We start from the raw sequence: 23,076 nt of genomic DNA, 5'->3' as shown, positions 1-23,076 counted from the left end.
CTATTCGTGAAACATTCAAGAGGCAGTCCTTTGAATTCTGAGGGAGTGTTTGTATATATTATATGACAATAAGACTCTGCATAGTCATTCTTGTGCCACTTACCAATAATAATCATTATTTGTATATTTGGAGAAAGAAATACAGCTTTATGTCCAAGCATGAGGATTATTTAAAATCAACATAACTAAATATTTTAGTCAAGGGAATATATAGATTTAGTTATTAATTTACATACTAATATAAATAAGAAAAATTATATGGATCTCATTTCCAGCATTGGTCTTATTTCTTATAAGATGGATTTTTTTAAATTTTAAGTTAATATTGTCAACATTTCTAAGTATATTTACATTTCTATTTATGTTTCCAAACAATGTGAGGATTCATTTATATTTATTATGGTGCTTTCAAACCTCCTATGCAATCTTTTGATACATGTAATAGTGGATGTAGCTGAAGTATGTTTTAAGGATATGTGTGGAACACAGTGGTCTGTGATAATTATGTCCTACTAAAACACAATAAGGTGGAGATAAGACATACACAGGGCAATAATATGTGCTATTCTATGGATGGTCTTTTCCTTAATGTAGATTTCAGCCATTGGGAAAAAATTAGAACATTCTGAAGTGCTTAACATGTATAAGGACTCATTTATCAACCTGATGAATCTGACTAGTTTTTATCTTTTATCAATGCTTATTACACTTTTTCTTAGAAACAATTATAATCATTGCATTCCTTCTCTGTGACACTTTGATTTTAAAATTTAGCTTATCCTCAAAAGTATGTAACTTTTAGGGAGTTCCCGTCGTGGCTCAGCAGTTAGCGACCCTGACTAACATCCATGAGGACGTGGGTTCAATCCCTGGCCTTGCTCAGTGGGTTAAGGATCAGGCGTTGCCGTGAGCTGTGGTGTAGGTCGCAGACACGGCTGGGATTCCTCGTTGCTGTGGCTGTGGTGTAGGCCAGGTGCTACAGTTCCCATTGGACCCCGAGCCTGGGAACCTCCATATGCCGCGGGTGTGGCCCTAAAAGACACACACACACACACACACACACACACACAAAGTATATCTTTTTTCAAAGGGGTAGGAATTGTAACTGACAAGTTCAAAATACTAAGTTATTAGAAGGTTGCATTTTCTCCTAAACATGACACTGTATACTGGGCAAAAAGTGTGTATAGGTAAAACACTTACACTTTAGCTAATCTAAAAGATGCTTCTAAAATTAGATTTCCTGTATGATTTTTGTGCTGGGCAAAATTGCTGGCTTAATGAGCTTTACAATTCTCTCTTCCTCCTTCTCTCTCCTCCCTCCCTCTTTCTTTGCCTTTCTCTGTCCCTCCCTTCTTTCTTCATAGCATTCCTCTCCCTTCCTCTGTATACATCACACACACACACACACACACACACACACACACACACACACACACACACATTCTGTGAAGGATATTTTAATGAATGCAATACCTGGGTAAGCAGTAAGCATTTCTAAAACATTTTAAATTGTCTATATTGATGAAATAGGTATTACAATATAAAAAGCAAATACTTAAACATCATTTTGCTTCACAATTAACCTACCAAAGTGTTATATAGCAGAAAAATCATAAAGAGTGTCTTGTTGAAAAGTATTCATTTCACAGATGATGAATTTTATGCCCAGAAAGATAGAATGAATTACAGGACTTCTGAAATGAAAACTTGAACCCAAGTTTTGACTCTTTTAAACCAGAGCTATTTTAAAGATTTTCTTCAATCCTCTATATCGTAAATATATTCATTACCCTAAATCTGAGCATTCCCAAGACCTATCAACTCTCTAATGATTACCTCCGCTGCACTCTCCATGGACAAAAAGCTGATCTTCCACCGTGGCCCCAAGTACATCCTGATTTTACATGTTGAAACTTAAAATAATTCTAAAGTTCAAATCCTCTGAATAGTAAAATCTCAGTAAGTCTGTTCACTTAGAAGTCAAAAATGGACGTAGTCTCCTGAAATCACTAGATCACTCCTTATAACTGATGCCCCAAAGTAGTTTTTTAACTATCACTTTCTTTTGACTGTAGTGAAAGGAGTCTATGAAATGGATCTATAGCATCTCCTTTGAAGTATCATTTAATGAATTAGCAGAAAGTTAATAGAGAAAGAGCATACAGATACACAGAGTAACAGGTAACCTAAACATCTAAATTAGATCATTATGGTTTAGAACATAATTCAAAAGACTATATAGCCCATAACTATGAGCCTCAAAGTAGGACAACACTTTTATAAGTTTCTATAACTCTTATGTTTCATTTAATTCCATATTTCACTTAGATGTCTATGATGTTCAGTTTTCCTACATTTCTGGGAGCAAGGTCCAATTTATAAGTGACCATAAAAGCAAAATCAAATCATATTTCCTTTCATTCCAAACGTGTTATTTCCTAGTGACCACAGTAGAAAATTCCTCCAAATTGATTGATTTGAAAATAACTACTTCTCAAAACTCATGTATCTTCATTGCACAGTTAAGACTAAGTTTGTTTACACTTTAAAAGAAAATGCTTCTATTTCCCCCAGTACTAATGCAAAATAATTTGTTATATAAATTATAATTTTTTCACAGTATTTATTTCCATAATTCTTCTCAATTTAACTTGTTCTAATACGTGTTATTCTACGCCTTACCTAGGTTTTAACAGTTTAACTAACATCATGTACTTATCATGATGTTCTCATATATAATACAGTTTTAGTCTTAAAAATATGAGAAAATTAATTATAGGCAAGTGATTGTGAGAAATAATTTTAAAGTAACCTCTAAAATTTTTTTTGCTTAGTTTCTTAGGTCCTACAGTTGAAAAAAACTAATATGGAAATTATTAAAACATGCCAGATCACTTTTGGTATTAATATTCATAAAAATTGGAAATATCTGTACTTTATTGCATTGGAAGTATTTCTTATTATGTAACACTTTAAATCAGTATGACCACATGCTTTTATTTAATACATGTCACTAAGTTAGATAATGAATTAGTGCACATTTGCGTTTTTAATAATATTTAACATTTATTTCCAAAGCATTTTTATCAAATCATGACAAAAATATAAGGTTTTCATGCAGTATAATTTGTCCTTGTTCACATAAACATTATATTTTGTGTTTTATTAGATAGCTTTTTTCTGTGTAAATTATAGTCTTTTGGACACTTTATAAACTATATATTATCCCAAGTCGAAAGCCAAAAACTAAGTATGACTTCTAATAGCCAGTCATAGCTGATAACTGCTCTGGTATGTAAATCTTAAATCTTTTTCATTCCTCTCTTTGACTTTTGTATCAATTATGTGCATATATATTTTTATAAATATATATGGTTTTTAAAATTACAAACTGTAGTACCATATCCATCGTTTAATGTTTTATAATTATTAATTGCAGTATATTTATTTTATATAATTTATATATATGAATGCACATTCTACACTCATCATTTTTTGTGGATGCACAATATTCTGAACATATACCATAAATGTAGTTAACTAATCCTATATTTTGGAGTTTCTTTTCCCTAGCTTTCTTTTCCTTGGCCTTTACAATTACCAAACAGTGATGCAATAAATATGTACGTACATCTTGGCACATTGATTTCTTTCTTTAGAAAAGAACCTGGGAGGTAAAATTTCAAGTTCAAAAATATGACTATTGTAAAGCCTTTTTGGACACAGTACCAAATAATTTTTTACTTTTAAGTAATTTGCTTGTTATCTTTGTACATCAGGTACTTTGGAAACTGTTCATATAAATGACCGTTAATTTTTTGTCAACAGTTAGTATATTACTGTCAATCTGAAAAATAAGTTTTTTAATTTATTAAATTATTGAAAGAACAATAAAAATATTCAATAAAAATCAAAGAATATTTTCATTTTGAATTGCACTGCCTTTGAAAATAAGATTATAACATGACAAAGTAGTACATATTCTTATTTTTGTCATGAGTCACTTTAGCAATTTTTGTTCTTATTCCTCTGACTATTGAAAAACATGAATACCTTGTTTTTATAGTCTATCCTACTGAATCTAGAAAATAACACAAATAGCAAAGCCTTTTCTTGTGTAATTGTTATTTAAAGTGAGCAAATAGCTGCATACAGTGATTATACCTTTTTCCCTATTGCACTTAATTTGATATATCCTTAAGTGGTGATTGTAGCATTTAAAGAGTACATGAATTTGACCTTTTTAACTTTGTTTATTTGGATTTCTGCCATTGTAATCACTATTGTCTGTAATCTTTTGTTTTGCCTCTTCCACATAGTTTGTATTTTCGTAGAAGAAAAGTTTGTAAACTAGGATTCAGTGGGACAGTTATTGAAAGTAATTTTTTTCCTTTCCTTGATGATTTGGTAAAACATAGTTAATTTTTGAAATATATTTCTAACTTGTAAATAACATACTTCTTTAGCTTCAACCATAAAAAAAGCATCAGACAATATTTTGATTTATGTTCATGCTACATTTATTATATCTCTATTTGTTCAACTATACATTGTTATCAGTTATTTGGATAATTTTGTTGGCAATCTTCCACTGTTATTGCACAAATATATTTCTTTTTTAATTTATTTTAAAGTAATTTTTATTATTTCTTTAATAGTTATTTCCCCAATACAGTTTTTTTTTCCTACTGTACAGCATGGTGACCCAGTTACACATGCATGTACACATTTTATTTTCACACATTATCATGCTCCATCATAAGTGACTAGACATAGTTCCCTGTGCAAATATATTTAATTCTTAAATTTAAGAGCAAATCAAATTTAACATGTATTTTTAAAAGGATAAAATTTAGAATAAATCCAATTATAAAATACAAATATTTAATGATCATTCCATAAGTTCTTCATGTATTATTTTTTAAAATACAAACAAAAAAATTTTCATAACCTCTGATTAAAGGCATATCATAGTTTTGTGAAAACATAATAATCAAAGAAAAAGGAATTACAGATGTGATTATTTTCATCAGAAACTCTCATGAAAGAGGCACTTAGTGAAACTTTTTTTGTGTGTGTCTTTTTTTTGCTATTTCTTGGGCCGCTCCTGTGGCATATGGAGGTTCCTAGGCTAGGGGTCGAATCGGAGCTGTAGCCACTAGCCTACGCCAGAGCCACAGCAACGTGGGATCCGAGCCGTGTCTGCAACCCACACCACAGCTCAGGGCAATGCCGGATCGTTAACCCACTGAGCAAGGCCAGGGACCGAACCCGCAACCTCATGGTTCCTAGTCAGATTCGTTAACCACAGCGCCACGACAGGAACTCCACTTAGTGAAACTTTTTAATTTCAATTAGAGGACAATTTTTTTTTAACCTGAAGTCGAGTATTTAGATATAGTTAGAAGACAAAAAAAAGAGAAGGATGGGGTGTGGAGAAGAGAGAATGTTTAAAAAATCATTAAATTAGGGAATTCCCGTCGTGGCACAGTGGTTAACAAATCTGACTAGGAATCATGAGGTTGCGGGTTCAATCCCTGCCCTTGCTCAGTGGTTAAGGATCTTGCATTGCCGTGAGCTGTGGTGTAGGTCGCAGACGCGGCTCGGATCCCGCGTTGCTGTGGCTGTGGTATAGGCCAGTGGCTACAGCTCCTATTGGACCCCTTGCCTGGTAACCTCCATATGCCGCAGGAGCGGCCCAAGAAATGGCAAAAAGACAAAAAAAAAATAAATAAATAAATAAATAAATAAATAAAAATCATTAAATTAGCCACAAGAATTTAGAACTAACCAATGAAGTTTCTGGATTTAGTTAAGATTAATAATTTTAGTCTTCCATGATGGTATAATCATAGGTTCTCTAATTTTTTTTCAGGATTTTGGTGTTCTTTCTTTGAGCTCTTCTATTGGCCTAAAGAGTTTTCCTCTTAAGATCCCCAGATTTGAACATTTTGTTAAGATCACAAGATGGGTCACTGAGTCAGCAGTCCTGGAATATTCTGCTCACCGTTTAGCTTTATTTTGAATTGTATTCCTGCCAGACTTGTAGTCCAACTTCAAAGAAGTCTGTTGTGTGAAGTTGTTTTGGGATCCCCCAGACCTTTGTGGCTGTGTGTGTGTGTGTTTGTGTTTGGAAAAGCAAATTTAAAACTGCTGTTGCTCAAAGTGCATCACAGAAATCACTGAAGTTGCACTGATGATCTTCATAATGTAACTGTAGAAACCTAAGCAGCCACTGTCTTGCTGCCATTAATCTGGCCATTTTCAATTACATTGCTGATTACAAAATCCACCTATAACTTAAGTTTTTTTAACTTGGTTGTCGTACCAACATTATAAATATGATTTTTTAACTTTTCAGATACATTAAGTTAAAAATAACCACAATAATTAGTTTATTGGTTTAAGAACAAGTAAACCTCTTAACTGACTTATGCTATTAAGATATTAATGAAATAGAAATCATATTTTCTTAGTTTGCTTAGTTAATAATTTACCTGATACCAAAAAGAATTTTGATAATTTAATACACTTAAACAGATTATCTTTTTAATAAATGAGTATAAAGGTAGGCAAACCTTTGTGGTATTGGGTTTGTCCAGGAAGTCTGATTATTGCATTAACTTCTTAATCTACTTTTGTTGTAGTTTGAAAATGTTTTGATAGTTTATTTTAATCTTGAACATATAATGATTAATTTTTTAGTGTACTCAAATTACAAAATCATATCAAACCCAAAGATGTTTTCTGTATAATAAGCATGGTGTCATCATGTATAAGAATATGACCTTCTAAACCTATAAGCCTGCATTTCCCAAAATGTATTTCTGAGGCTATTTCAGCAAGATATGACCCATAATGGGGAGGTAAAGATATATGTGATCAAATGATTATTCTTTATTATAGCATATTCAGAACCTTTTATATGAGAATATGTAAATTTGAAAGAGATAGAGCAGATTGAACAAAAACCTGTCTCCTTAACTCTTTAACGTATTTTCTTTGTGTAGTATAGCATCAAAGTTAAGAAAAAGTTAAGAAATCACATTTTTTATTCCCCAACCAGAGAGTGAACAGCTCTTCTGTTTGTATTGATTCCTCCAAATTGTTTTTTATTCTATGGGGGAAAAATACTGAGATTGGCTGAAACCAAAATAATGTTATTGAAAATATTAGTTCTGGGTTATTTTCCTTAGAGAGAATGACCAACAAAGAAAAATCAACTTACTGGTGAAGATTCCGTTACAATGGATCTCTTTAGCAATAGGATACTTTTCTCTCTGAGGATATTGTTGTGGAGTTTTCTTTATGAGAATAATTTGATTAAAAATATCAAAAAGGAATGGTAGGCTTCATAAGAGTCAGATAGTTTTGGAGAGAGTCTGTCTGGTTACTGTTTTTTCTAAGGATTAGACTCCTATGAGACTTTTAAAAGAATATTTACCAAGTTTGTTTACTGTACAGTCACTAAGGTGTCCCTTGTGATTTCATTGTTTAAGGCTGTTAACCCTTTTTCCACTTGAGGACAATCTATAGCTGGTGGTTGAGTCTGGAAATGAACAGTGTGTTTGAGATTATAATTATTTGATAACATATTAAATGTTTATACTATTCTCTTTATTTGCATCTTTGTTTGCTTTTAGCAAATGCAGATTAATATCTTCCTTAGATTCCCCCATTGACCTGTTAAATATAAATGATGTTCCATAAACCTGATTCTACAAAATCTTAAACCATAGCTAAGGAGAAAGGCTCTTTTCATAGCAATATTATCAATATGCTTTAATACAGGGGTCGCACAGTCCAAATCCAGCCCATTGCCTGTTTTGTAAATAAGGTTTTATTGGAATACAGCCACATTCATTTATGTATATGTTGTCTATAGCCGCCTTCGTAGTACAATGGCAGAGTTGCCACAGAGACTACATGGTCTGAAAGTCTTTAAATATTTACTGTTGGATCTTTGATAGAAAGAGTTTCTCAACTCCTGCCGATATATATGCCATTACTATCTAGTAATTAGGAAAAATGTATTGTAGTATCATAGGAGGTTAATGTCCAGGAAATAGTTCAGATACTGGGAAATGCATACATATATATAGATACTGGGAAATGTATGTACATATATATATGTATGTATATCTTTGTCTATTGTTGCTATTTATATTTAAAATACTATTTTGCTACTATGATATCAAAATGAAACTTTTTTCGAAGAAACTTCCCAAACACTTAATGTAGCTGGTATTTTTCAGTACACATAATTTTTTGAAACTGGAATGGCTTTTTATTCCCCTGCCCTTGGAGAAAATAAATACAGTTATCTGAGAATATCTCTTGAGCTACAAACAATTCCAGTATTATTTTTAATAGAGTAACAGACATTTATACTTGATTATCTTTCACATTTGTATCATGGAGAAACGCATATGATTTTGTGTATCATTCAGTTAATATTAACATGATATTTCTGTTCACCATTTTTATAATTTGGCACAGAACAATTAATCAAATTATTATTAAAATTTAACTCTTAAACAAATTGCTTAGTTGATTTAAATTTGCTCTTTTACTTAAAGGCCATATAATCTAAACTCTATATACACTTTTAGTCAAGATTTTCTTACTTTTTGAAACTTCTTCCTTTTGTATCTTATTTTAATTACCAACTTTTACTTAAAATGTTTTATTAATAATATTATCGAATATACAGTGAGGTTTTTTCCCAGGATGAGTATTAAAATACCTATTTTTTGAATAGGCACACTTCCGTCTAGATGTCTTCATTGTATTTTTAAAGTTGTGATCTTTAAGCAAGGGGTATGTGTGTATATGTTTACATTCTTACCTACACTGTTTATGAATTTACATGACAACATTTTATTATTGAAACCCACTTAAGCCTATAAGCTCTAGTGATTTTTACCAGTTTGTAGATTTATAGCATACAATTGAGATTTTGTTTTTCTATATATGTGTATTTATAAGAAATGGAATTTTAATAAGAATCATAAATATAATTTTAAAGCATTTTTTCATGTTTGCTAAGAATTTCTCACTGAACTTAGATAATACTCTTGATACTATAGTTGATGTGTTTTGAGGAAGCACCTCTTACAGACAGTATTAATCTCATTTTGTAATAAGCTTACCATCTCACTTTCTCACCTCTTTACATTCTTTTTTTTCTTCCCCAAATGATTTCAGTAACACTTTGTGCCTTTACTGGCATAGTATGCTTTCAGGAGTATTATTCCAAGTACCTCTTTCTTGATCCTAGTTCTATAAAATTCAAGTTTAAAATATTTTGATAACTGTATCTACATATATGCTAGAACAACCTCTTTAATACATGGGCTGATTTCATGATGATTCTAAATGCAATTGTAAAATTGTATTTAAAACCATATTAGACTTACAGTCTTTTACCAGTAAATATATCATCTTGGTGAGTTAATTATAAGCCAAAATTCATAATATTTCTGTCGTCATGTTTATGTGCTGGCAAAATATATTCTCCTGGACATACATCTACCAGAAAGTGTTTTCCATCTAATGAAGATTTGTTGTCTTCTGTTTAAATTTATTTACATCTTACTCATATTTAAATTATTGTACATATTTAATAATCTTGCTTTTATTCACCAAATTGCATACTTAAATCTAAAAAATAATTTGGCATTTAATTTGTACGTTCTACCTTGAATGAAGGTAATATATCAGCCAAGCATTTTTTTTTCTTTTATACATCCTGTAAGTAGGACTCAGAAATAAGAACTGAACATTAATTTTATGGGTTTTTTTCTACTCGATAGGTGCTATGGATATAGAGGAGAGAAATCGCCAAATGAAAATTAACAAATACAAACAGGTAGCCGGATCAGATTCCAGACTGGAACAAGATTACCATTCAAAGGCAAGACATTTTTCTTTTTAAAAGTTGTAAAATAATCAATCATATGAAACCGTTAGATTCTTATAAACTGCTGGATGCAGTTAGTCACACACATACATATAATGCCATGGCCCCGTGATATTAACAAATGCTAAAATTTATAATGTGTTTATATACCATCTTTTAGGTATAGATTTGCCTTAATTAAAAAAAAAATCATTATATAGAGGATTCGAGGCAAGATGGCAGAAGAGTAGGGGGACATGCTCACCCTCTCCCACAAAAAATCATTATATAGTATAGGAAATTAAGCAAATGAATCTCATAAATGATCTGGAGAACAAATTTTTTAGAATTTTTCATTTATAAAACCTGTAAAGGCCTTAACACTCAAAAATGTTTAGGAAGAAATTTTATCATCTTACATGTAGAATTTTTTTATTTTAGAGTATTTTAATCCAATCTGATTCATTCATGTTATTGGAACAGAATACATACTCATGAAGTGTTGGAAGAAGTTTGAAAGGTTTTTTTGGTGAGAATATTTTTGGTAATAAATTGAGATACTGAAGTCTACCGAGGTTGAAAAAAAAGCATTATTTCATTGTCCTTCCCATCATTGTCTTTATATTTTTGAAACATTTTTAGGTTCATTTTTTATTCATAGCCAAAGTCATGAAAAGACTTTGCTCTGATGTACATATTTAAGATTTAACAAAAGAATGAAAATAGCAAAACTTATTTGTAACATTTAGTTATTATGTGCTCTAATCATTGCAGTCATGTAGTATTTGTGGTCTGTGTATCTGTGTATTAGAGAAAAGCAGTTTGGATTTTTATATACTTTAATCTGGTTTACCATTACGTTCTAAACCTTCAGTTTCTCTCAGTTATACCCCCTTCTTTGGTAATGATAGACTTATCAAGTAAAGCTTAACTGACTATGTTGGATATGCATCTGTGGTAGGTAGCATAGGTTTTTAGTTTCTCCACCAAAGTAGAAGACCTAGAGGAGGCAGAGATTCGTACATCTCCATCATTTTCCAAATCACCAGTCTCTTCCCTAAATTACGTGAAGACTGACTGGTGTGGATACAGGATTGTTCATCACAGCATTCTGCTGTCCTAGAAATAGCACAGGCCTAAAACCCAGAAAAAGGTAAATTTAAGACAAACAAAAAATAGCCTTTATTTAGTAGATTCTAAACTTTTAAAAATTTTTCCCTAAAATGAAAACATGAGTAACTTCAAATAGGTTCAGTGAAATTCATAGAAAATCATTTTGTAATGGTATAATATTTTAGGTACATGTCTAATCTTTTGAGCTTGATATGAGAAATGATATCTATGCCTCCCAAGTACATTTTAAATATTTCTGCCTGTGGCTAAATAGATAGACCTGATCTTTTGTGGCATGCTCTAATCTCTCATTTATTTATTTTATACAACCCAAAGACTAAGATAATAAAGTCCTGATAAAATAGGATATTAAAGCTTCCATAAACATAATATAAAACAAATTTGTTTTGTTTGTTTATGTCTCACTATACTTCAGGAAGGAATGTAAGTAATTTTTAAAAATACATATAGGGAGTCCCAGATTCCCAAGGATTTGACTAGTGTACATGAGGATGCGGGTTCGATCCCTGGCCTCGCTCAGTTGGTTAAAGGATCTGGCATTGCCTTGAGCTGTGGTGCAGGCCGCAAATGCAGCTTGGATCCCATGTTGCTGTGGTTGTGGTGTAGGTCAGCAGCTGTAGCTCCAATTCAAACCCTAGCCTGGGAACTTCCATATGCCATGGGTGCGGCCCTAAAAAGAAAAATAACAATAATACATGTAATAATATTATTATCAGTGAAGAAACAGGTATCAAGGGAAAATGAAGTCAAAACACGATAATGCCAGAAGTAAAGCTTGTGAACAAAATGCATAGTGTGAGAGCCTATACACCTGCTAGATGAGGGGCATATATTTTAACTGAACTTGCTTAACAAGGAGCAAAGGCAGAAAGGGAAACTGGGTCACACATGTGATTTGCATTGTTACACATAATAAAAACAAGTTCCTTAGAAGCAATACCAATGATTCTTTTTATGGATACCCGACAGAAATTTATTATAGGAGAGTAGATCTAAGGAATACTGTAGGCATGGCTTGACTTTTTGTTGTTGTTGTTAGAAAAAGTTTGGATTACATTCTAATTCATAAATTAAAGAATTCCTGAGGCTTCAAAGTTTACAACTTTAACGCCAACTGTTTTTGGCCAGAAAAAAATTGAAGTTTTGGCAAAGGAATAATTTTGCTAAGCAGTATAATTTCCTAAGTATTCTCGAAGGCAGTGGTTTTCAAAACGTGGCCCCAGACCAGTAGCATTGACATCACCTGAGCACTGTTGGAAATGCAATTCCTGGCCCCCTCCAGACCTACTTAATCAAAACTCTAGGGGTGAGATCCCTGTGTTTTAACAAGCCTCCTAGGTGATTGTAATGGGGACTGCAGTTTGAAAACTACTTCTTTAAGGTAAGCTGCTTATAAAATTTACTTCTGGTATAACTGAATGAGTTGACTTCATCTTTTAAGGTTTTATCCAGAAGCCAGTAAAGAATGATGTCATTTAAAAATGGAGACTTTCAAAAATATGTGATCTGACTCCTTTATAGGCCTCTCATAGTTTCTAACAAATCCTTTCCCTTGAATGTCAAATAGTCATAATTCTGTTTTTATTTCTGGAATTATGCACTCAGCCTTACCAAAAAATGCAATCAAGTCATAAAGGTACACCTTTTTAAAAGAGTCCAAAGCATGACTTTGTTGTTCCACTACAAATTTCCTGATGTGGAACTACCTTTGCTGGGTCATCTGTCTGCCCTTCATCCCTGCCTTGATCTCTCAAGTATTGAAAAGAAAATTACAGAGGATTCTTTTTCAGTCCAGGGCATTATAGATTTAGTTTTTGTTTATTTCCATGCTAATAATTCTTTTTTAATTGAGTATTTTTTATTAAAGTTGATTTAAGATGTTATGTCAATTTCTGCTGCATAGCAAAGTGACCCAGTCATATATACATATATACCTTGTCTTTTTTTTTTTCTTTTGTCTTTTTTAGGGCTGCACCTGCAGCATATAGAGGTTCCCAGGCTAGTGGTCAAATCAGAACTGTAGCTGTTGTCCTACAACACAGCCACAGCAACACGGGATCCGAGCTGCATCTGCAACCTACACCACAGCTCACGGTAATGTCAGATCCTTAACCCACTGATCGAGGCCAGGGATCAAACCTGAGTGTCATTGTTACGAGTCAGATTTGTTTCCACTGAGCAACAACAGGAACTCCTCCCTTTCCTATTTTATCTTCCATCATGGTCTGTCCCAAGAGATCGGATATAGTTCTCTGTACTACACGGTGGGACTTCATTGCTTATCCATTCTAAATGTAATAGTTAATAGTTTGCATCTACTAACCCCAAACTCTCCATACTAATAATTCTTTTTTTTTTTTTTTTTTTTTTTTTGTCTTTTTAGAACCACACCCATGGCATTTTTAGGTCCACATCCGCAGCATGTGGAGATTCCCAGGCTAGGGGTTTAATTGGAGCTGTGGCCGCCAGCCTATGCCAGAGCCACAGCAACACCAGATTTGAGCCACGTCTGAGATCTACACCACAGCTCAGGGCAACACTGAATCCTTAACCCACTGAGCAAGGCCAAGGATTGAACCCACAACCTCATGGTTCCTGTTCGGGTTCGTTTCCACTGTACCAGGAGAGGAACTCCACTAATAATTCTTTATGTTAAAATTTGGAATTCTCTTGTGGCACAATGGGTTAAGGTTCTGGCAACTACACATTCCACTTTTTAAGTGGCATTGTCTCCCTGAATTTCTCAAGCTTTCTGCACTGATTTAAACAGTTCTTATTAATTTTTAAAATATCTCCTTAGTAACTCACTTTGAAAAATCTCTGTAGAGAAATGTCTATTAAGTTAGTCTCTTTAAGAATATTTTAAGTATATTAGGAAAATTGTAAGCAAACGATCTTTATTTAATAAAAGCATCAAAAACCGCATACAGACATGATTCCTATTTATTTGATGGATGATTTCTCAGGGGTTTTTTTCCCCTCAAAACAGAATTTAACTAAGTATCAAGTGCATCCATTGATGCCTATTGCATTCTCTTTATCCCAGCTTAAGTGTGATTCATCTGTTTACTCTCAATAGAAACTTAAGGATCAACTTAAAACCAGTATTCTCTGCTGTTCATTGGTTCAGAAAAATGTGATGTGTCTATTAAATTTAACAGTATGAAATATAATTTAGCATAGGCCAACTACCCTTTCATTAGTTATGCAATTTCAATAATTAGCAATAATTGATAAGTAATGTATATGAAAATAATATGGAGAATTTGATAGTATTTATTTCAGTATACGACACTTTTAAAATTAGCTGTATTTAACATTTTTAAGTGAACTCAGGATATTTATAAGATTTCGCCAGAGAAGCTACAGTCTATTAATAGAGTATTTGGAACTCCAAGTTTATTTCTCTGTAGAAAAAAATGTTCTTTTTTTGTGGTAATGTTCCCACACAATTATTACAAAAATAATTGTATATTATAACTATTTATTATAACACATATTGTAATCCTGTTTTCTTATTTATCTCTCAAGAATTAAGTAATATAGCCCCTAAATTGCCCAGAACATTCCAAATGTGAACCAGAAGTTCATATTAATCCATTTAACCCCTAATCTAATAGATTGAGTTAGTGCTTTGGGAGCAGAGAACAATGAAGGAAAGGAAAGGTTTTTCTCTACTCTTTGTGCATGCCTGATCTTGGGCACCTGTCGCCTTTTCTCCTAGACTTTTTGTCTTTTAAGTATCCATTCACTGATTTCAAAGAGACATATTAGGAAGAAAACATTCCAACTAAAGTAATTTACATTGTAATATGAACTACACCACGCAGAGATAGTTTCATTTAAAAAAAAAATCTCTGTAACTACAAATAAAACTCACATGATGGAGTTGTAGGCAATATCAGTATAAACAAATTCAGACAGTTTAAGTATTTTAGGCAAGTAGATCACCATTGTTAACTCAGCTGTTCCCTTTCTTAAGTTTAGTCTCTTCTCCACACTGAGCATGCATGTTCAGGTGTTTTAAATTGACTTTTGAGACACAAGCAGTAGGAATACCAGAAGAAGGGGGGACAGGTTGAGGCTGGTGAGGAGTGGCACATATGGGCTGTTTGTAAGTTTGATGTTTGTGAATCAGGAGTACTTTAATATCACCAAAATGTGGCAGCGGTACTTGAGTACAGTGTAGGAGATGAGAACACAGCCTGGAGTCAAGCAAACTACACCTGGGTAACTTTGGGTAGTTTAACTTCTTATTCTCAGTTTATTTATTAAACAGGATTTTGAGATCTATTTCATACAGTGATGATTAGGTTGAAAAGAGATGATGCATATACATGGTTTTGCATTTAGTAAAATGCTCAATAAATGGTGCAGGTAGTATTTGTTATTGTTATTTTTATAGTAACAGCAAATATAGGCACGAGAAATGAATATGAAGAGGTCAAAAGAAATCGTGAAAAAATAATTGAGTATGAAAAGGATTTTAGTGTAACACAAATATTGAGTGTTCCCTTTATACTTAAAAAAAGAGATTGAAGTAGCAGAGATCCAAAATAAAAATCAAATTTAGGGGGAAAGAATTTATGAATCTTCAAAGGATATGGAGATTAAAAAGTAAAGAGAGCCCGGAACATAACAAATGAAGAGAAATTACAAATTAAATGACAATTTAAGAAAGCATACTATGCAGGTTAGCATGAATAAGCCTGGCCGTTGGAAAGTTGATTAACAGGTACACATATGGGTATGGATATTTAAAAAGAAATATTATTTCGTAGTAGTGAATGAATGGATCTGAAAACTGAAAAACTAAATTTATAAAAAATAAATTTTAAAATGTAGGTTAGGTGACCTTATACAAGTAATAAGATGATACATGAAAATACATGTATTTGTTAAGAGTGAAGAACCGAAAGATATAATTTTATAGCAGTGATTGAAACAAAATGCTAGAGAAAATAATTTTTTTGCAGTAGCAAAAGTTGAATTTCTAGTAACATATAACACAGCCCAGTAATAGTACGGTTGAGCTGGGCCTGGTGCCCAGTGGAGGACAAGCTGCTGCATCACTGACTCAAGCTACCCAGAGGACTAGTATTCGCATGAAACACAGCATCGTGCCAGTGTTAAATGGAATTATCTGATATATGGAGCAGAAGAAGTCTAATAGGAATGATCTCAGTAACCCAGCTTCTACCCTGCAAGATCCTCAAGGAGTAGGTTAAGATGTCCTATAGGATGTAGTGAGGCATCTTTTCTTGAAATGAGCAGTCAGCTGTTTTATGAAACTAGTTAGGATTTGGATTTTCAGAAAATTCCTGCTAGTTTAGCCAGATATCTGGTACAATGGTTTCATTTTTTTCAGAATCAGGATCACCTAATTATAGCTTCCATCCTAGACCAGGTCAAGAATTCTTATCACTTCCTGATGAAGATGCCAGGGAGAATGCCAGTGGCTGCACCTAGATTTCTTCACTGAAACGTACAATTTCTCTAAATTTCTAATTTGTCAAATTTTCCTACTATTGTGTTCATTTTTGCATAGCCCTATAATCAGGTAGCTTCATATTCTTTAGCAGAATCTCAAGAGACATTCTGGAAAACAGTGAAATTGTTGATAGGGGAGCACAGGGAGAAAAAAAGACAAATCACAGTACTGGCTGCATTCTTATTGCCAGATCGAACCTTGTAAGGCTCTGAGAGAGTGTGCTGAGTCCTGGGTGCTGCTGCCACCTCTTACATACCCACCTCTCTTCCACCAACTGAGGATACTTTTTGACCAGATGTTGCACACTTCAGATTGTTTCCTGGTCCTAAATTCAGGCTGTACCCTTCTATCTGTGAGGCTGCTTATCCCAGCCAGCTAGCTCCTAGCTGCTATGTACCTTTTTATATCTCTCTATGGTTGTTACTTTACCAAGCATATTTATGAACGGAAATAAAACTAGATTTTAAAAATCTAGATTATTAAACTCACATGTAAGAACAGCAATACAGTATTTCCCTAGAAGTGCAAGAGATATTAGTGGTAATCTTATCAAGACATGATTAAAAAAAAAAAACACTTCATTTCCACCTACAAAATCAGCAAATGGCCATATAGCCTAATTTAAAAAGAGCTTTAGGATGATGATGGTGGGATGATGGTGATGGGAAGAAAAGAAGAAGAATTTTCAACAGATACCTTGCTTTTACCAAATCTATATTTTTTGCCATTAACAATCTACTAGATATAGTTTAGTATATCTTTAAAGTAATCTTAAAAATAGATGGGTGAAAACAGAGGAAAAGTGTAAAAATTAATGATAATCTAAAAAATCTAAAAAATGATTTGGGTTGTCTTATTTTTACCAGGTTGGTCAAATGTTTCTCTTCCTCAAATTATTATTCTTGCCATTTCAACTCCTTAGCCAACTGGAAGGTACTTCAACTTTAAACAGAGAGAGATATTAAATTATATTTACACATATGTTTATACACACACATGTCCTAAAGCTCTGCACCAAGGAGAATTTCTCTCCGTATTTTAGCTGATGGAATGACAACTGTTTATTTCTTCCTTGTCTCACAGTTACAAATATACTTCACTTTATGTAACAGATCTACAGTTAAAAACTTAATAGCAGATAATTTTAATGGAATTTTAGAATTTTTATATTTTTATCTGTGACTAATCTTTGAATTTATAAGTTTCTAACCTTTTTTCTTAGAGTTTATATTAGTTGGCCATGCCACAGACTAGGTGGCTTAAACAACAGAAATTAATTTTCTCCCAGTCTGGAGGCTAGAGGTCCAAGATCAAAATGTTGTCAGGTTTGCTTTCTTCCAAGACTCTCTCCTTGGCTTGCAGAGGCCACCTTTTCGCTGTGTCCTCACATCATCATCCCTCCATGTGTGTCTGTGTTCAGATTTCCTCTTATAAGGACACTAGCCACCCATGTGACCTCATTTTACCTTAATTACTTTTTTAAAGACCCTATCTCCTAAACAGTCACATGCTGAGGTACTAGGATTGAGGACTACTACATATGAATTTGGGGGATATACGGTTCAGCTATAACATATCTCTACAAAGTTGTTAGTGTTGAGTTTATTACATTAATGTAGTGTGAAAGCATATTTGATTATAATGTAAATATGAATTTTTCATTAAATAACTATAGCTTTTTTGTTTCAAACATTTTGATTTTTTAAAATTATGTTTACTTTTCTCTATTTCTCTACCTTCTCACATCCTATGAGGTAAAATATTTTATGTTTGCAAGTTCATTTTAAAATTTATTTTCCTTAGTAATAAAACCACATTTAATTTAAATGTTTTTCTTAGCTGTAATTTGATGCATATTCAAAATGTCCTTTTTCTTTACATTATATTTGTGAATTGCTGCCTCCTACTATATAACCACATGTCAGGCGAGGAAAACCACACATCAGGCCAGGAAATACAAAAAAAAAAAAAGATATTTTAAAATTATGAAGTCATTTGCAATGACTAAGATAGCACTTACATGCTATGGAACACTATAAAATTACAGAAGAAATTATAATTTCCCCATGTTTAGTATAATGTTGCTAAAAACTAACAAGAGAAAGAATTTTAAATAAATTGCATTCAGCTACTTGCTGATAAAGGGGTCAATCTATGGACAATAGCTGCTATTGCCAAGAGCATAATTTCTTCCTGTATATTTCCTAAGAACAGATAGGAGAAATATTTTTTCTTTTACCTCCAGCAAAAAAAAGAAATGCATGCATTCACATTTGCTTTCATCAAGCCTGCGGGTTGCTGGCTTGCTAACAACTAGAACGCTCTACAGGGGATACAAGGGATGAGAGATCTTCCTTTATAAATCAAGGAGGATAAGGAAAAAAAGGAAGCAAGAAAATGTGAGAAGTAGGGCAGAAACATTCTTTCAACTCAAATTTCATATAATTTAAAGGATTAAGTATAGACCTATAAAAATTATAAATATAAGAATACTTAAACAACAAAGACGTGAAAACATATAAACCTTTTGAACCAACAATGGCATTTATCACCTCCTAAAATACATCTAATCTGTCTTATTTGGTGCTTATTTGCTTATTTCTTAACTTTTTATTAAGCTATAGACTTCTTGAGAATGGAGATATAATTTATTCATCTTTATAGTCTCTCTAAGGGCAAGTAAGGACAAGATAATGAACTTTCAGAGAGGTTATGGGTAGGTTATTGCCTAAGAGTCAAAAACAAATTTTCTAATGAGCATGAGATTATTGGTTTCTGTCTAGAGTTAATCATAGTAGAAGGAGAATACTCAGAAAGAATTGGAAGATTTAGGTTTTAATTTTGATTCAGCTACTTATGTGATTAGACTTTGAGTAAATTGCCCAATAATTCTTCACAACCCAACCTTTTCTGTGTACAAATTGAGGGAACCTTGTAATCTGTAAAATGCCACACAAATAGATGGTACTTTGGAGGCTACATTGAAAAAAAATCACTATGTATTAACACTTGGGTTTTAGACAACCTCATCATTAATTAAGTGAATCGTTCAACCTAATTTTTAATATTAGGTTTGAACTAGATGTTCTATATTTCATTTCCTTTATATAATGCTATTTCATTTATTGATTCAGTAATCAGTGTCAGGCTCTCTACCAAGTATTCTCACAAATGATTGAATCTATAGACCTATATTAACTTATGGCCTAACAATTATGATTTAGAGAATAAATTTAGATGTATAATGTTTTTGCCTCATATTTCACATGAAATTATTGATAACTAAATTTGAATTGAGACTTAAGTCAAAACCGTTAAGGCAATCAGTCAACTAGGGCAGAATGGACTCTTCCACATCTATAATTTCAATGTAATTTGGCTAATTATAATATGAACATATCTACAGTTTTTTTGTGTAATAGCTTTGTTCATGAGCACAAAGATTAGTTATAATTTTTCTTCATTTGGAAGGATTACAAATATTATTAACAAAATTAATTTATTAGGAATGGAAAACTTTTCTAGGACCAGATTGTAGAGAGCTTTAAATTATGTTAAAAATCTAGAATATTCTCCGTTATGATCATGGGCTTTGAAAATTTTTGAAGAAGTCACCAATATGAACAAATGTATGCCTTTACAAAGATAGCTATCATGGTATACTTATGACAGATTTGAAAAGTATTTTGAAGAGAAGGAGTCCCATTCAGAGGCTATTGGTGTAGTCTAAGCAAGTCGTACTTGTTATTCCTTGCCATGTTTGACTGTTGGCTCTATCCCAAACAGTCTTAATGCAAACCCAACTGTTTCTTCCCTAGCTTTTCATGCAAGGACTAAGCATAGTGAGCCTCTTCCAGATTTTCAACAGAATGCAACTATATCTGCCCTATGCCTGAATTTGATGAGTCTGAGCAATTCTCAGGCTCTTTTAGGTTTTTCAATATTGTGTGGTTATTCAAGCTATTATTTAGCTCTGATTCTCTTAAATTCAAGTACCTTGAGTTACTCTATTACTTTGTAAGGACCTAATATTTGAAAGGGAGTCCCACATCATATCCTAATCCATTAATTTTTCTTTTGCTTCTGCCTACTTCTACTATGTTCTCATGTCTTATTTCTGCTGCAACTTATGGGCTGCTAGCTTGCAACTCAAAATGTGTAGTATTGCCACCCTTTGTCCTAATAAAATATATAAGTAGTCTCTAAAAACTACAAAAATTATGTAATAAGTCTGTAATATTTAAAGATATTTACAAAGGACCAAATGTCAGCAATTCTTATGGCTAAGGAGATTTTCTTTATGATATTTCTTAATTCTCTTACAAGTTTCTAATCTTAGGGCTTGGAGAAGCATATAGGGGTATAGTTGCTTTAACAGTGACTTTTGTCCCTCTGGAAAAATAATAAATTCATTGGTTTGGACTAATAGCAGGCATTCTGTTTCACTCTCTGTGTTTGGCTGTAAATGAACTGTTACATATAGAATAATGAGCTATTATTATTAATACATTTAAAGGTCTGGGAAAAACAGACTTCTTAATTGAGGCAGAAATTTTAGATGATATTTGAGATATTACTGAATGATAAATGGCATAAAAATAAATCTAAGACTCCCTAAAGCTGTTGAAAAAGAAAATAATCATTTACCTTATGTGGCTATATCTAGATTAATAAATGGCTAAGTATAATAGAAATTATCTGTAAATTTCAAAATTAATACCTGTCTTAAATATTAGAAAAAAGAAAATGATATATAAAATATTTGAAAAGTTATTTATAAGCCATTAAAATTATTCAGAGTTTAATAATTATTGTTTAATGGTCATAGATTATTATGTTCATTAGTTTTTAACTTTTCTTGATGCCAAGTATAAACAAAATTTTAAAAATTAACCTAGGTTAATGGTTTAAGAATGAAGAAATATGAATTCCCAAGTAAATAAGCAGTCTGGTGTCAAAGGACAATGACTTACATATATATATATATATTTTTTTTTTTTTTTGCCAGCTCAAATTCCTTATATTTTTAATGAGATATGAAATTGGGAACTTTTAAAGTTTTCATAGCTGTTTTCAAGTTTTTTTCAAGTCAAAATTAAAATGTTTGAGATTATAGTCAAATGATGAAAATTGAGTATCATACTCTAGAGCTTCTTTAATTTCATCATGGAAACTTATTATTACATATAGTAAAAACTTACAGTTATATGCCTAATTATTATCATGATAAATATTTATTGTATCAAGACTTGTGATCTCATTTAAAGTTCTCATAAGGCTCAAAGAAGTTAAGAGATTTGCTCAGAATCACAAAGCTGCCAGTAAGTGGGAAAGCAGTTACGCATTCATATCTTCCAACTCTGTATCCCATGGTCATTATGATACACTGTCTCTTATCACTAAAATTAGATGACTATATTATGGTTTTCATCAATATTTTGGTTAAAGAGTATACCTTTTTACCATGAGGTCATGGCACAGAACAGGATAAGATAATCATTTGGGTTAGGGTTAATATTCTGAAGTTCATAACAAAAAAACCTGATAAAATCATCTGAGTAAATAAGGATTGTTTTCCCCATAAATATGAAATTCAAACAGCAGTTCAGTGCTGGTACTACTGTTTGAGGAGCCAAGTTCTCTGTTTTTAGAGCATGCCTTCCTGCTCCTTGTTCTTATAGTAAAACATTCATCCTCATTGTCAGAAAATAACTACTAACCAAGGCTTGTGTTTAAACACCAGTCAGAAAGAAAAGCAAAAAGGGAAAGGCAAAGGCCATAACAGGTAAGCCAGCCCACTATAATGAGAAAAGTAATAGTTCTTCCAAACCCTGCCCCCTAAATTCCTGCTTCTACCTCAGAGGCCACACTCAAGTCAAAGGGTCGCCCTAGCTAAAAGGAATCCCCCAAAATGAAGTTCTGTTCTTTTCTTTTTGTTGCTGTTAGATCACCAAAGTAAATCTAATTCTTTTAGTAAAGAACAAAGATAAAGAATATTGGTACACAGTCAACAGCAAGTTGTGACAAATAAGTATGTATAATAGACTCTAATTATCAGTATGAAAGACCAAGGGACCATTCATAAGCCCCAAATAGCTAAATATCAAGACATTTGTTTGCATAAAATGAGTGATATTTCTTGACAGATTAGAATGCAGAATATTGGAGAAAATGAGTCAAAGATAATTCACAAGTTTTCTAGTTTTAGCTGGATATTAAGCCTATTTAAATAATGCAGGGAATATAGGAGCTGGCTTGAGGTAAAAGAGAATAAATTTGGTTTGGGTCACATTTAATTTGATGCTCCTACAAAACAACATGTTGGAGATGTCCTGTGAGCCTCCTAAAATACAGGTGTGAAACCTGGGAGAGAAGTGAAAAGATTTTTTAGTCATTACATGGGTAGATATGAATTAGACCATTCTGGGAGAATATGTACAGTGGAAAGAAAAGAAGGTGAAAGATAGAAATTCGAGGACAATGTGCTTTAAAATCTGATTAGGGAAAGTGAAGCCACCAAAGAGATTAAGAATGAATAGTCAGAGAG

The 23,076-nt window shown here is 32.5% G+C and overlaps 1 protein-coding gene across 1 annotated transcript in view; it reads left to right on the top strand.

The window, feature by feature from the left end:
* The window catches only part of RIMS2 (regulating synaptic membrane exocytosis 2), a 613,799-nt gene that overhangs the window by 450,083 nt on the left and 140,640 nt on the right, over positions 1–23,076 (top strand). Inside the window, 1 exon segment of the mRNA XM_021090597.1 lies at positions 9,819–9,919. Within this exon segment, the coding sequence (XP_020946256.1) occupies positions 9,819–9,919 (101 nt within the window).

Source organism: Sus scrofa, chromosome 4 (genome assembly GCF_000003025.6).
Source record: "Sus scrofa isolate TJ Tabasco breed Duroc chromosome 4, Sscrofa11.1, whole genome shotgun sequence".
Taxonomy (NCBI): Eukaryota; Metazoa; Chordata; class Mammalia; order Artiodactyla; family Suidae; genus Sus; species Sus scrofa.
Note: the sequence above shows the minus strand (reverse complement) of the source record. Positions and strands in the feature narration are given on the sequence as shown.